The sequence below is a fragment of the Pseudonaja textilis genome, chromosome 7, assembly GCF_049901715.1.
Source record: "Pseudonaja textilis isolate UNSWEBS1 chromosome 7, rPseTex1.2, whole genome shotgun sequence".
Classification (NCBI taxonomy): Eukaryota; Metazoa; Chordata; class Lepidosauria; order Squamata; family Elapidae; genus Pseudonaja; species Pseudonaja textilis.
In genome coordinates this window covers 42,806,570-42,820,361 of record NC_141996.1, presented here as the reverse complement: position 1 = coordinate 42,820,361, position 13,792 = coordinate 42,806,570, and the positions used below count along the sequence as shown (strand labels likewise).

At 40.4% G+C, this 13,792-nt stretch overlaps 1 protein-coding gene across 5 annotated transcripts in view; it reads right to left on the bottom strand.

Moving 5' to 3' along the window:
* The window catches only part of ROBO1 (roundabout guidance receptor 1), a 311,709-nt gene that overhangs the window by 187,896 nt on the left and 110,021 nt on the right, over positions 1 to 13,792 (bottom strand). For all 5 annotated transcript variants that reach the window (XM_087937498.1, XM_026700668.2, XM_087937500.1 and 2 more), the window contains exon 2: positions 8,584 to 8,910. In XM_087937498.1, coding sequence (XP_087793624.1) covers positions 8,584 to 8,910 — 327 coding nt within the window. The remainder of the gene's footprint in view (positions 1 to 8,583; positions 8,911 to 13,792) is intronic.

Here is a 13,792-nt window from a genome sequence, read left to right as displayed (position 1 = left end):
GCTTAAATCCATAGATCTTGTTTTTCATAGAACATTGTTTTTCAGCAACACATTTCTAATACCTATCCATGCCTTGGGATTACAACATTGCCAGTTTGCAGACAATATGTTTTTATCTCTGCAGTGGCATATATCCTTCTTAGGCTCATAATTTTTGTTGGATAATTCTTAATAAAATAATTTTACATTATGGTTAACCAACCTGATCAGACCAGGAAATTACATTTCGTCTTGTTTAATGCTGAGATTTGTCATTCATTATTTGTCTGCTACCTTTCTAGAGATCCTGGCAAGTACTGGTTATAAGATTTATATTTCAATGTACTTTTTTTTTCACAAATTACAGCTTACTTTCCTAAAATATTACTTTTTGAGAACTACACACTATGTTGGGCTTTTCTAATGTTAAGTGAAAGAAAAAAAAAAACTTTCTGAAATGTTAAGAGGCAGGAAAAAAAACAGAGTTGAAACAGTTCCATCTAATTTTTAGCCCCTGAAATGACAAACTGGGCCACTACAGTGATTTCTTCATTCCTGAAATTATTTCTTTTTCAGAACTTTGAAATAAAGTCCAGATATCAGACTTACATTCCTGAAGGTTTCTCCTTTCCAATATATTCTCCCTCTATATCATACCTTTTACATTGTAAGCTAAAAATCGCTTGGAAGACTTTCAACTAAATATATAAAACAAGCTTTTTTCATGGAATATCAATATAAGGCTTCTACATTCATTTGTTATTCCTTGCTAAAGTGCTAAAATTCAGCATTTCCTTTTTTTTACATGCTTATGTTACTTCAATATATGCTATAGGTCTCATTTGTTAGTGAGATTTTCGAGGAAAATAAGCTGTCATTTGTAAAAAAAATATACACTGAAATATAAATTTTATGGACTAGTAAGAAAATAAGTCAATAATAAATATTACACCTCCCTTGTGAAACGTAAGATTTGTAGACAAAATTACCCAACTGTTTTGACAAAAACATGCCCTTTACGACTTTGCATAGGGACCTTTCACTACCAGAAAACATGTCCCCGCAGATGTAATATGAACCTGCTTATAATCCTACAAAACTAAAACATGGAATTAATTGAAAAATATTTCAAGTCATCAGAAAGTGAGTTCAGAAAGTCAAGAACAGATTTTAGTAGAAAAGCTAAGACATCTCTTTTGCATTGGTTACCATTTCTATATAAATTGAGTCCGCTTATATAAACCTTTAAAAGCTGCAGAGCCTTTTCTACTTACATGCTCTATCAACTTCAATCAACTTAGAGCTGTGTCCAGCTGTGACTCCCATAGGTAACTTAAATAGTGTTTAGTTAAGCCATGTTTGCTCAGAAAAAAAAGGCAAAGTGTTTATTTAGGAGATAAAATATTCCAGCTTCTCTTATATCTCTTCTCTCTGTTTTAGCATTGTCGTAGGTTTTATGTTTACTATTTCCTTATGAAACAGGCTGCTTACCTACAGACAAGATTTTACCAGTCACAATAGTTACTGAAACATAGAAGAAATTACCAGAAATACATTGTATTACATTTCAAATAGCTAATGCTATTGTTACTCAACTTTACAGTAGCTATTTGCCATGTAAAAAAGTGTTCTTATGGAGAATGTTACAAAATAACAAGCAACATGCTATATGTAATTTTCTTCTTATTCATAGAAAATATAACATGATATTATGAATAAAAATACTGTCATTAAAAAGCACTGGAGAACTATTTTTCATAAAGAATCTAGGAAACTACAATTGAATAATGATGCAATAATGGCCAGCAGGATTAAAATGTTTTACTAATGGTAGATACTCATTAATCTTATTGTTAGTATAACACCATTTCCAATACCTCTGCAATATGCATCTTTTAGTAGAATTTATGAAATGGTAGAAAAGTATGACTTCTATTCTATACTTATCTGTCAAAAGTAAAATAGTCATTTAATGCAAGTTACACAATAAAAAGTAAAACAGTAAAATAAATTATTATGTTCAGAAAATAATTGCTCATAATATTCTTCAATGTTCAGTTAAGTGATAACTGGAGAAGGCTGCTGGACTGTGGCATACACTAGGTCCATGATGGTGAACCTATGGCACGTGTGGTACAGGTGGCACACAGAGCCATTTGTGCCGGCATGCGAGCTGCAGGCAAACTTACCTCACTGCACATGTACATGCTTCACAGCTGATTTTTGGCCGGTTTGAGGCCTTTTTCAGCCTCCCAGAGGCTTGAGGAAGGTTTCTGCAGGCTTTGCAGGCCCGTTTCATCACTTCCTGTTTTTACGGAAATACCAGAAGTGATTAAACGAGCCTAGTTTTCGGCCTGCAAAGCCTGCAGAAGCCTTTTTCAAGCCTCTGGGAGGCCGAAAAAGGCCTCAAACCGGCCAAAAATCAGCTGTGAGGTGCAGTGCAGGTAAGATGGTGGCGGAGGGTGGAGATTGCGCATGCATGCATAGAGGGTCTGGGAGGGTACATTGTCTTCTGGGGGCTGACACACCAGCATGAGCATGCAAGCGCACACACAATTTTTGGCACAGGAGCCCAAAAAGGTTAGCCACCACTGCACCAGGTGCAAGAAAGGAGGAAGTATCATGGTCTGTTCCCAGAAGTCTTCTACAATTGTCCAAACTATGATCTACCTTGCTACTGTAATGCAGCAGTTTAATATTCTGTTCCCACCTTCTTATTCTTTAGGGATACACATTCTTCTTAATATCAGCAGGTGGGATGGTTACAGAACTTATACCCTGTGCATTATTGTGTCATTTTCTGATCTCATTTAACAACAATCTCTTTGAGAGTTTCAAAGGCACAGGTTATAATTTAAATATTAACATTATTAAAAATAAGAAGAAGGACTTGACCAGCGTGGTGGCTTAGAGGTGGAACTCTCACCTCACAATCAGGAGGCTATGAGTTCAATCTAGGTAGCAGCAAATATTTCTCTCTCTGGGTGCAAACAGAAAATGTCTGCTGTAAGCTCTGCATAGGCCTCAGGAAGGGCATCTGGGCAGTAAACTCTCAGCTCCATTCAGTCACCCCATCTCCCACCCCCATGCAAGGGATTACAGGGTAGTTAAACAAAAAGTCAAAAAAACCAAAGACAATTTGATAATTTTTTTAGCTTTAAGTGCTCACATCAACAATGGGAAGATACAATTTTGTCACATAAAAAAACCTGTTAAACACAGCATCTTAAACCAAATGTACTACAAAAAAGGTTTATAAATAGACTTAAGAGGTCAAGCCTATTATTTAGAGTACAAAAATGTAAGAATCAACATTACATAGCAACAAGTTACACCTTCCTGTGATCATCCCATTTCCATTTAAAGAAGAAGGCAAGCTTCCTTTCCGAATTCTTTCTTGACCCTCGAATTTCAATATGATTAAAGATTTCAGTCTTGGTTACTTCTGACTCCCAGCCAAGATGGGGCTCTTTGAGAATGTTTTATTATGGAAATAAAGATTTGCTTTCTAAAATACTAGCAATTGTAGAGGGATGGATGGCTGGAGGGATGGATGGAGGGAAGGAAGGAAGGAAGGAAGGAAGGAAGGAAGGAAGGAAGGAAGGAAGGAAGGAAGGAAGAAAGATTTCTGATGCTCACTCCTAGCTTCCCTCAAAGAAATTCTATGGGAAAGCCAACCTGTGTCCAAAAATTGCACAGCTCCTACAGGAGTGTTAAGAAAACCAGGACATAAAATATCTTTCTGGGATTCAGCCTTAACTTAATCCAGGTCTGAACTGCCTGCAGGCATTTGGAGAACATTTTATCACATCAATGGTTGAGATGTATAAATTGAGATGTAAAGTTGTATATCGTTGTATTGATAATATCTGACTCTGTGATCATGGATGTTTTCAGCCAATATCTTCATGAAAGTGTTAAAAAGGAGTGTAGGAGACATAACTAAGAAGCCTAGAACTGCAACCCTACCCACATCTTGCCACCAACTAAAACTAGTTCATTACCATGCAGCACAATGTTTTCCTTTTCTATTTATTTTAGGGAGTTCAGAATAATACATTGCCATATGGCATCAGAAGTCACTGAGGGATCAAACAGTACCAGGAAGGTCACTGTCTCGTCATAGATAATCTATAAAGACAATTATATTTATATATAATAATAAGCTATAGATAATCTACACAATTATTTAGGATTAACATATCTCAGATAACTTGGAAAACTGCACTTCACTCAACTCTTTCACATTTGTCTAGCTGGGATCTAACTCTGAGAGGATCTGAGCAATTTAGTTTACCAAATGCTTAGCAAATTCCATACAAAGCTCCATCAAATTATTTTTCTGCCCAAATCTTCCTTAGTAGAACCTGACTTAGAAATGACCTGCTGAATTGTATTCTGTAGATGAAATAATAGCAAAGTGTGGTTGGTATTGTTGAGGCCCAAAATGAGCTCTTATCACGTCCAGTTGAATTTTCTCCTATTATCTCATTCTATGCACCGTTTGATTCACTTTAGGTATAATTTTGTCTAGAGTTTCATTACTTTCCTTTCTAGCAGACAACCATGGTCTCAGTAGAGCTATGCCAACCACAGCAAAACTATGCCTACTAAGCAGTTCCTGCTTGGGTGGTCCAATCTGTTGCCTTCTATTTATTGCAGAGCAAATTATTGATATTCCTGCCTTTCCTGCTTACTCATGGAAAGGAAAAAATTGCAATCCTGAAAAATGTTTGAAAATGTTCTAACAATAAAAATGATGGAGACTTACAAAGAATGGAATCAACAAGGTTAGTAAAGTCTTCTTCTATAACAGACCAAAAGATGTCGAAGAAATAACACCTAGAATAAATTTTAGTTGACAAGATAGATGAAATTAAAGGGAATTACAACTGACAAATGAAGGATGGGACAAGACAGGGGTGTCAAACTCAAGACTCGCAGGCCCACAGGGTGCTTAAATCTGGGCCATAGGGCCAATTTTGAAATAGCAAAGGACCGGCTTGCGATGCCTCTGCTAGTGAAAATGGAGTGTGCCCCATTTTGGCTGGCAGGATGCTGCAGGCCGTCCGGATTGAAAACGGGCCACAGGGAGCTGTGCACACACCCCTATGCCCCATTTTGGTCAGCAAAGTGATGGTGGCCATCCAGACCGAAAACGGGATGCAGCATGCATCCCCTCTGCCCCGTTTTGGCCAGCAGGATGCTGAAGGAAGCCATACAGGCTGAAAACTGTGCACGGGGGGTATGCACTGCCCCCACGTCCCATTTTGGCCTCCATGGTGCTGCAAGAGGTGACCATCCCATATCCCTTCAGCCAGCCCATGGAGGAGAACTACAATGCTGATCTGGCCCTCAAAGAAATCCAGTTTGCCATGCCTGGGAGAAGAGATGAAAAAAAATAAAGGTCTGTAGCCATTCATAGTGTGAAATATTAAATTTTATATTTGTTATTAAAGTTGAATATCACTTTAATAAATTTTTCACTTCCTTTATTATATTCCTTTTTCTTCTTATCTCTTTTTCTTGCACTTTTTACTTCTTCTTATCCTTTTTTCCAGTTAAGGATACTTTACATACGTAAAGATACTAATTAAAAACTCTTTAAACAAATTAGTAGTTTCAAATTTCAATGTCACCATAAATTTTGTTCAAAGTTATTGCGTGTTGCCCCAAATTGTTGGAACGATGTTTTTGTAACAATAAATAAATAAGTGATCTCCAGCAAACATTCTACAGTAGCACAAAACTAGTACAGTACTAGTATGGATTACTGTGACATGCATGTACCGTATTTAGAAAAAAATAAAATAAAATAATAGCTATATAAAGAGATATAGCTACCACACAAGTCAAAAACACTGTTTAGAACTCAAGTGACAGAGGAAAAGTTGTACTTACTTAAGAGAAAGAGATGTTATCAAACTTTAATCTTTACAATCAAGCTCTAAGGTTTATAACAACATGCAGAATTCAAGGTATATTATTTAAAAACTGCAGGTACCAATCATAGACCTTTACAAATGTAAAAAGAAATACTGTATATATGATCCACAGTGGTTAGAATGCAGTATTGCAGGTTAATTCTACCCACAGCCAGGATTTCAATCCTCACTGGTTCAAGATTGATTTAGTTTTCCATCATTCCGAAGTCGGTAAAATGAAGACCCAAATATGCCAAATTTATAAACTGCTCAAAAGTGCTGTAAAGTATCACAGAGTGGTATATAAAACTAAGTGCTATTGCTATATTCCTATCTGCGCAAATCATGAGGCACACTTAATTATTCCACTTAACAAAAAAAAATACAAAAACATTGTGGAACCTAATTTAGACATCATTTACCCTGTGAACATACGGTGGATATTGCTAATAGCAATAGCACTTAGACTTATATACCACTTCATAGTGCTTTACAGCTCTCTCTAAGAGGTTTACAGAATCAGCATATTGCCCCCCACCATTTGGGTCCTCATTTTACCCACCTCGGAAGGATGGAAGGCTGAGTCAACCTTGAGCCTAGTGAGATTCGATCTGCCAAATTGCAAGCAGCTGGCTGCAGCAGAAGTAGCTTGCAGTACTACACTCTAACCACTGCACCACCGAGGTTCGCTTATATATATAATATATAATATATAATATATAATATAATATAATATAATATAATATAATATAATATAATAGATAGATAGATAGATAGATAGATAGATAGATAGATAGATAGATAGATAGATAGATAGATAGCAGTACTTCAGTATACATATTATTTATGGAATGTAGTCACACTGATGTTTGCCAAATAATAATGCACATCTAACACAACACATTTGCATGATGCTACTGCATGTGTAGATGAGCTAGACAGCTTAGAATAAACCTTAAACGTAATTATTGAGTAAACATGCCATTATTTAAATATATCATCAATGCAATTTTACTAGAATGAATGACAAAATAATTTTTACATTGTTCAGTGAACATAAGCTTTGACCCAATTTGTATTAATTTGGCAAAATTCTGGACAGTAAAAATATTTTTAAATTGTTTCATTATTAAATCCAGATAACACAACATTGTTTTTTATAATGGCAAAGGTGGTAAAATTCTGTGGGAAGCCATCCTCCCCTAGAAGAATGAAATATTTTGAGGAATATTTGAAAAAGGCAAGATAAAATATTTCCCCTAAGAGAAATAAAAAAATCTTCCGGGACACAGAAACTCAGAACCCCGACCCTCTGCCCAGGGGTGGGATTCAAATTTTTTAACAACCAGTTCTGTGGGCATGGCTAGCTGGGCGTGTGACTGGGAGTCCTTTTTTTTTTTTTTTTTGCAGCACATCCTCCTCCCCTGGTTTTTTTTTGCCTCAAGGGAGCTTCCTAGGCAGGCATTTTTGCTCCCAGAAGGCTTCCCTGGGGCTCAGGAAGGCAAAAAATGGAGCCTGGGAGGGGTGTGCAGCTCCTCCTGTGCTCTGTTTTTGAGCCTCCTGGGCCTCAGGGGAGCCTCCTGGGGTAGCATTTTTGCTTTCCCAAGGGCTCAGGAAGGAAAAAAAACAGAGCATGGGGGAAGCGCACAGCACCCCCCCTGCACTCCATTTTTGACCCTCCTGGGCCTCAGGGAAGACTCCTGGGTGAAGCAGTAATACAGCGAGGCAGATCCCGGCACAGCTGATCATTGGAACAGCTGATCATCGGAAGGGGAAAAAAGAAATACCTTAAGGAATGACTGGGAGGGGAAGAATGCAGTCAGCTATGTCGCACATGCACGTTAAGGACTTACTGGGTGGGGAGGGGAGGGCAGAGAGGGGAGGGGCCAGTCAGGGGCTCGATTTGCCAGTTCTCTGAACTGCACAGAATCGTAACAACCAGTTCTATAGAACCGGTCCGAACCTGTAGAATCCCACCACTGCCCCTGCCCCCAAGCAGATACTGAGCTGGAACAGCTTTTAGAAATGCAAATTTGCTTAATCCATTACTCCCTGCAGCAAAATCTGAACAAAGGTAGATTAGCCTTCGTTCAAGAGCCAACCAATGCCATTAAGCCAAAATAGGAATTATTGGATCACCCTCCAAACTTCAAACAAATTTAGCTCAGACAACACCTAGGATTTGTACTTTGCCTATAGCGCCAGCTATGACCCCTACATAACCCCTACAACAGCCAATAGGATACATGTTCTTGCACAGGAACCGGAAGTTCAAGTGTAAAGCCAAAGAGAAGGTATAAACCACCCTCTCAACTCAATGTGGTTCTGTTCATCAATAAATGGACCCTCTTTCTAATCAGCCTCCAGCCTCCATTTTGTCTACAGTGTCTTTTTCTGGCTTAGAACTGAGCCAGATGGATATTTCTTCCAACAGTTCAAAACCATTGTTTTCTAAATGCATATATAGCAGCTTCATAAATTATACTTGCAAATCAGGACTTTTGATTTTATTGATTATTATCCATTCAGTTGATTAGATATATCATCTGCTTTTATGCAAAGGAAATGATTCTATACAGTGCATATAACTATTTCTCATTCTGTCTTTACATCAAAACAATAATTCTACTGTTTTGTTATTTAAATAGTTGCCAAACAAAAAGGGAAACAAAAGACTTACTTGCTACTTCCAATGATGCATTGTGACTCACAGCTTCACCAAGGTAATTCCTGGCTACACAGACATAAACTCCTTCATCAGGCCTACTTTTGCGTCCATGAACTATACGTAAGAAAAATAAAGATCCAGTCGGTAGCAACATCCGATGAGAACGAGGATCATCTTTATCAGTTTCAACCCTTTCTCCTCCTTTGTACCATTCAATTGTTGGAACTGGTCTGCCTTCAGCCTTGCAGTTCAGAGTTGCTGGTTCTCCTTTAGAAACAATTAAATCCGAAGGATGTTCAATAATTCGAGGTGGGAAATCATCTTGACGAAGACGTGAACCTAAAAATGCAAATTACATTTTTAATTTCTACTAGTATTAAAATGTTCAAACTTGGATTTAAAAAAAAATAAACCATAAAAATGTACTGTATAATTATCCTAAGTGACCTTAAATAGTTAATAAGGATATCTAACAAGGATTGGCAATTTTTTAAGGGGTTAGGGTAAGGGTTCAACTGAATATTCAAAATCAGAGGCACGTAGCAGGTCATAAGATGGTTCACAGCTAACCCATTCTCCGCAACCCCACGGATTTGAGGCCTCAATAAAATATCAATAAAGTTCAGAGTAAAGGCAATACCTTCAATATGTTAAGGGTGATGTATTGTCGACCCTATGGTCAGCTATTATGTGGGTCGTGTTACAGTCTTAGCTCTATTGTGAAGTATTTTATGTAGATTGTAAAATAAATTTACTTAAGTGATCCTTATCAATTTGTGAATTCATACATTTCTGTTTTCTCAAATAGAGAGCATGAAACAAAATATTTCCATATAGTTTTAATAAGTTTAAGGATTTTTCTTCCTTTCCTGTTTATTATTTCCATTTATGTTTAGTTTTTTTAATCATTGCAATGTGTATAGTTTCTTACTATATTCTCTCTCTTTTGATTGTTTGTTATACTTTACTAATACAATTTAGGGGAGAAATGTTACAATCTTAGTCATATTGTGTTTGTTAAACAATTTTTAGAGAAAACTTGTCAATTTGGGATTCTGGTTTCAATCTTTATAGATTAAAAACAATGCAATTAAATACAAGATGTATGTTTAATTTCAGTCAAGCAATAAATTATAGCAGAAGGCAATGAGATGCTCTACACGCAGATTGAAATAACCTTGTCATCAATATGAATGTGGTAGTATTCACACATTACACTATCAGCTGAACTTTTCAAGAAACATTTTTGGTATATTTCAATACCACACCAACACATGAATTGTGCTTTGCAAGGCAAAATAGATTATAAATATAGTAAATCAAACCAGATTGTATTATGACTTAGCATAATTCATGAATTTAGATGGCACAGCAAACAGATCATGAAAAGTGAAGTCTAAAATATCCAGATGATATCAGATGCCTAGCCTGATCTCTAGCATTGTATTACTTCTAAAACTATGGATATATTTGGAAACAAAACATTAAAATGTCTTAATATGAATTTCCCTAATTACATGAAATTTAAAAAAAAGCTTAATTTTATCCATAGTTGTATCAGCCTTTCTGCATGTTAACTCAAACAAGATCTTAACAGTTCACCTATTCATAAGTTAATGAAGTCTGTAACTATGGATCAGTTTCTTTATTCATCCGATTAACTTCATGAGATATAAATATGCAAATCAAAGGAAAAAAGAAAGCAGAAAGGTTATTTTGCTGATCCATACAGCTTACATGCTTCTGACTTAGTAGCAAGCAGATATATATTTTGATAATGCTTATTAGCAAATATTCAAGCCTTATTTTAATGTATCATATTACAACTATCTTTCAAAGCTGCTGCTACTATAAAGAAACAGTGCATTGAGCCTGAACAGCTACTCAGATTTGGAAACTGAACTCGGAAGTTATTTGAAATAATTTAAGATAATGTTGCTCACCATGGACAAACAAAATGATGATACCCAATTTCTCTAAGATACTACAGCAGTCAAGCCCTCAAAATCCCCACTAACTCACTACCCTGATTCCCCAAGGCCAATGCAGCACTAGAATGTACACACAAGTCCCTGAATTTACTGCTGTAGTGTATTTATGTATGTATGTGTATCTTACTACCATAATTTACTAATTATACTATACTTGAGTTTCTTTACTATTTTTATAAATGACAAATACTACTGTGCTCCAGTAATTTGGCATTCTCCCTCGAGCTGCTCGGATCATCCAGAGAATGGGAGGTGCTCCAGTCTGCGTCTGTGTAGGCTGAGCTTAATTACTGAGGAACGCTCCGCCCTCTGTCACGTGGTCCCTTGTAGCGTCCCCCAGTTTTATGCTCAGCCTTCGCAGAGTTAGGCTGTGTGTTTTGATTGTGCTTTCCACTCTTTGGCTGATTCAAGCAGGATAATATTTCAATTACAGGTTGGATTTCAGTTTATTATTTCCTTAGCCTCTGTGCATCTGTGGGTGTCTTGAGACTTAGGGGTGTGCGTTTTCGCCCCCAGGGGGCTGAGCGGGCGGCTTAGCAGCGCTTAGCGCTACCCCCCCCCCACTCTGCCGTTTATTTTCTTTCCGTTCCTGCCTTGCCGTCCTTGTGCCTTTCTAGAGGTCCGGAGCCTTTTATTCTGGTTTTCCCCCCACTAACGCCAATCGCCCAGACAGAGGCGATTTCAGCGTCCTCGCCCTCGTGGCTTGCAGGACGCACCCGCCCTGAGCCACCCGCTTCGTTTTTTGCTTTTGATTTCCAGGCGGCCGCCATTTTGGGCGCCGCCTCGTGGCCGGGCCCCATTTTTCAGGCCTCCTATTGCTGCGATGATCTGCTGGCCCTAGCCTTAGGCTCCCAGGCCTAGTAGGGCTGATCTCTCTATCTCCCTCTCCCCTCAAAAGGGAAAAAAACTGTACTTCTTTTATTACTTGTTGGTGTAAGTGTTGGCTCCCGCAGCAGAACTCAGGGCGGGGAAGTAGAAAAGCAGCCACTCCCTCCCTGAGGGGGGGCAAGCTGCCTGAGGCCTTGTATTGCTGGCGTTGATTTGGCTGATTGGCTTCTTCTTCTTCCTTTTACCAACTGCCAGGTTGTTATTCAGTCCCTAATACAGAATATCTTCATATTTCTTTACATTGGTGATCCAATTTCATCCAATTGGCATTTATTCTCTCTCAGATTTGCTTAGAGAGACTTAACCTCCCATCACTGCCCCTGCAGTGTGTTTTTTCCTGGATCCTTATCCCGGTGGGATATATTTGTGCATTAAAAGTCTATATCTGTGGCAGTTTTAAAATTTTTTTCCTTTTTGGTCATATTTTTCAGATTATTCATTGCAAATTCCAAAAGGGGGCGCGGGCCAGTTTCTGGATACCCGGCCTTACCCAGGTCGTATCCTAGGCGTGCCAACCGCCTGTACATACATATATATATATCTATATATTCATATTGATACTTCTGTTGTTTCACCATGGCAGATGATAACCCTAACTCCCGCCATTCTTTGAAGGCAAAATCTAAGTCCCATCACGTGCGCAGACAGGCTAAGGAAACCTCCCAGGAGACTTCTAAGGCCTCTCAAAGGGACGCCTTGAGGCGTCATAAGGCACTAGAGAGGGAGTTCGATAGGCGCTCTAGGGTGACTCAACCAACACCCCCAGCCGCCCCTTCTACTTCCAGGCACCCCCCCTCCAGTTTGTTCCCCTCTCTCCAGGCACAGCTCATCCCAGGAGTCTCACGCCCCTGGACCAGCTACCAGCCGGATGCCTGAAGCAACCTTCACTCCCACGGCCGCTGGCCTAAGACAGGAGGACCCGCCCACGATCGAGATGCCTGAGTACATGAGAACTTGGATGGAGCAGGCTATTTGACAGGGGATAGCTCAAGGCATGCAGCAGATGGCTGGACCAAGCCTTCCTCAGACGGCTCCCGCACAGGAGCCGGTGCCAACTAGGTCCATGCCCACCCTGGACCCCGCTCTTGGTCAGGTACCTTACCGGGGGGCCAGCCCTCTTCCAGAAAGGGAACTGGAGGAGGGAATGGAAATTTTAGACCAATACAGGGAGGAGGAGGAAGACCTTGAATGGGGATCCACCTTCCATGGGGAACCCTTTTCGGATTTAGACCCGATGGAAGCAGAGTTATCGGAGGACGAGGGCCTTACCCCCGATCAGCCTTCCTTTGTGGGGTTATTCAAGCCCCACATGTTCAAGTCCATCTTGTTCAAGGCCAAGAAGACCTCGGGCCTGGCCACTCAACTCCCCCCTGCCCCCCTCTCCTCTGGGGAGGAACCGGAGGACGCAATGTTCAAGCAGCCCGTGGTGGCCGTGGATGTGATTCCCGCCCCTCCCATTTTCCACGATCAGGTTTCTAACCAACTGGGCTTTACGGGGGCTCCTCCGGCCCCATCCACACAGGATAAGAGGTTGTTTAACCTTGAACCGAGTTTCTGCTCCCTCCCCAATACCCCGGAGGTGGACGAGCCCATTATTGGTCTCGCCTCTTCCTCCTCCCCGAGTGACCCACTGGAGGCCCTCAAACCCGAGGATAGGAGGTCTGAATTGGCCTTGCGTCGGGCTCACCTAGCCGACGCCTGGGCAATTAGATTGGCCACCGCAGCCTCCTTCTTTACCAGATCCTCTATCCGGTGGCTCCGTCAACTGAAGTTACACATCCCTCCATCCAATATACGGGCGCTTCAGGACATAGCCAAAATCACAGCGGCAGCAGAGTTCTCAGCTGACGCCACGTACCATTCGGTTAAATTCGCTTCCCGGGCGTTAGCGTCTCAGGTCACTGCCCGCCGCCTGCTCTGGCTCAAACCATGGCAGGCGGACGTGAAGAACAAGGTCAAGCTGGGGGAGAAGCTTTTTGGGCCGGCCCTGGACCCCCTCTTGGCCGAAACTAGGGGAAAGAAGAAATTCCTTCCTCCTCTTTTTCGGAGGCCTGACTCCCGAACCCCTCAGCCCTTTCGAAGAGGGTCCTCCCGGTCTTTCTACCAGTCCCCCTTCCCCCCCCAGGTACCCGAGGCCTCCCTCGTATAGAGCATCATATCCCCAGGATCGTTCCGACTCGAGCGATCGAAATAGGAGGGGCGGAGGATTTAAGCGTCCCTTCAGGGGTTCTGGGGGGAGACCCTTCCGGCGCTCCAAATAGATCCTGTCTCTTTCCCCCCATTGGTGGTCGGCTGAGACATTTCGCCGACCTGTGGGATTCTACCACTTCCGACAAATGGGT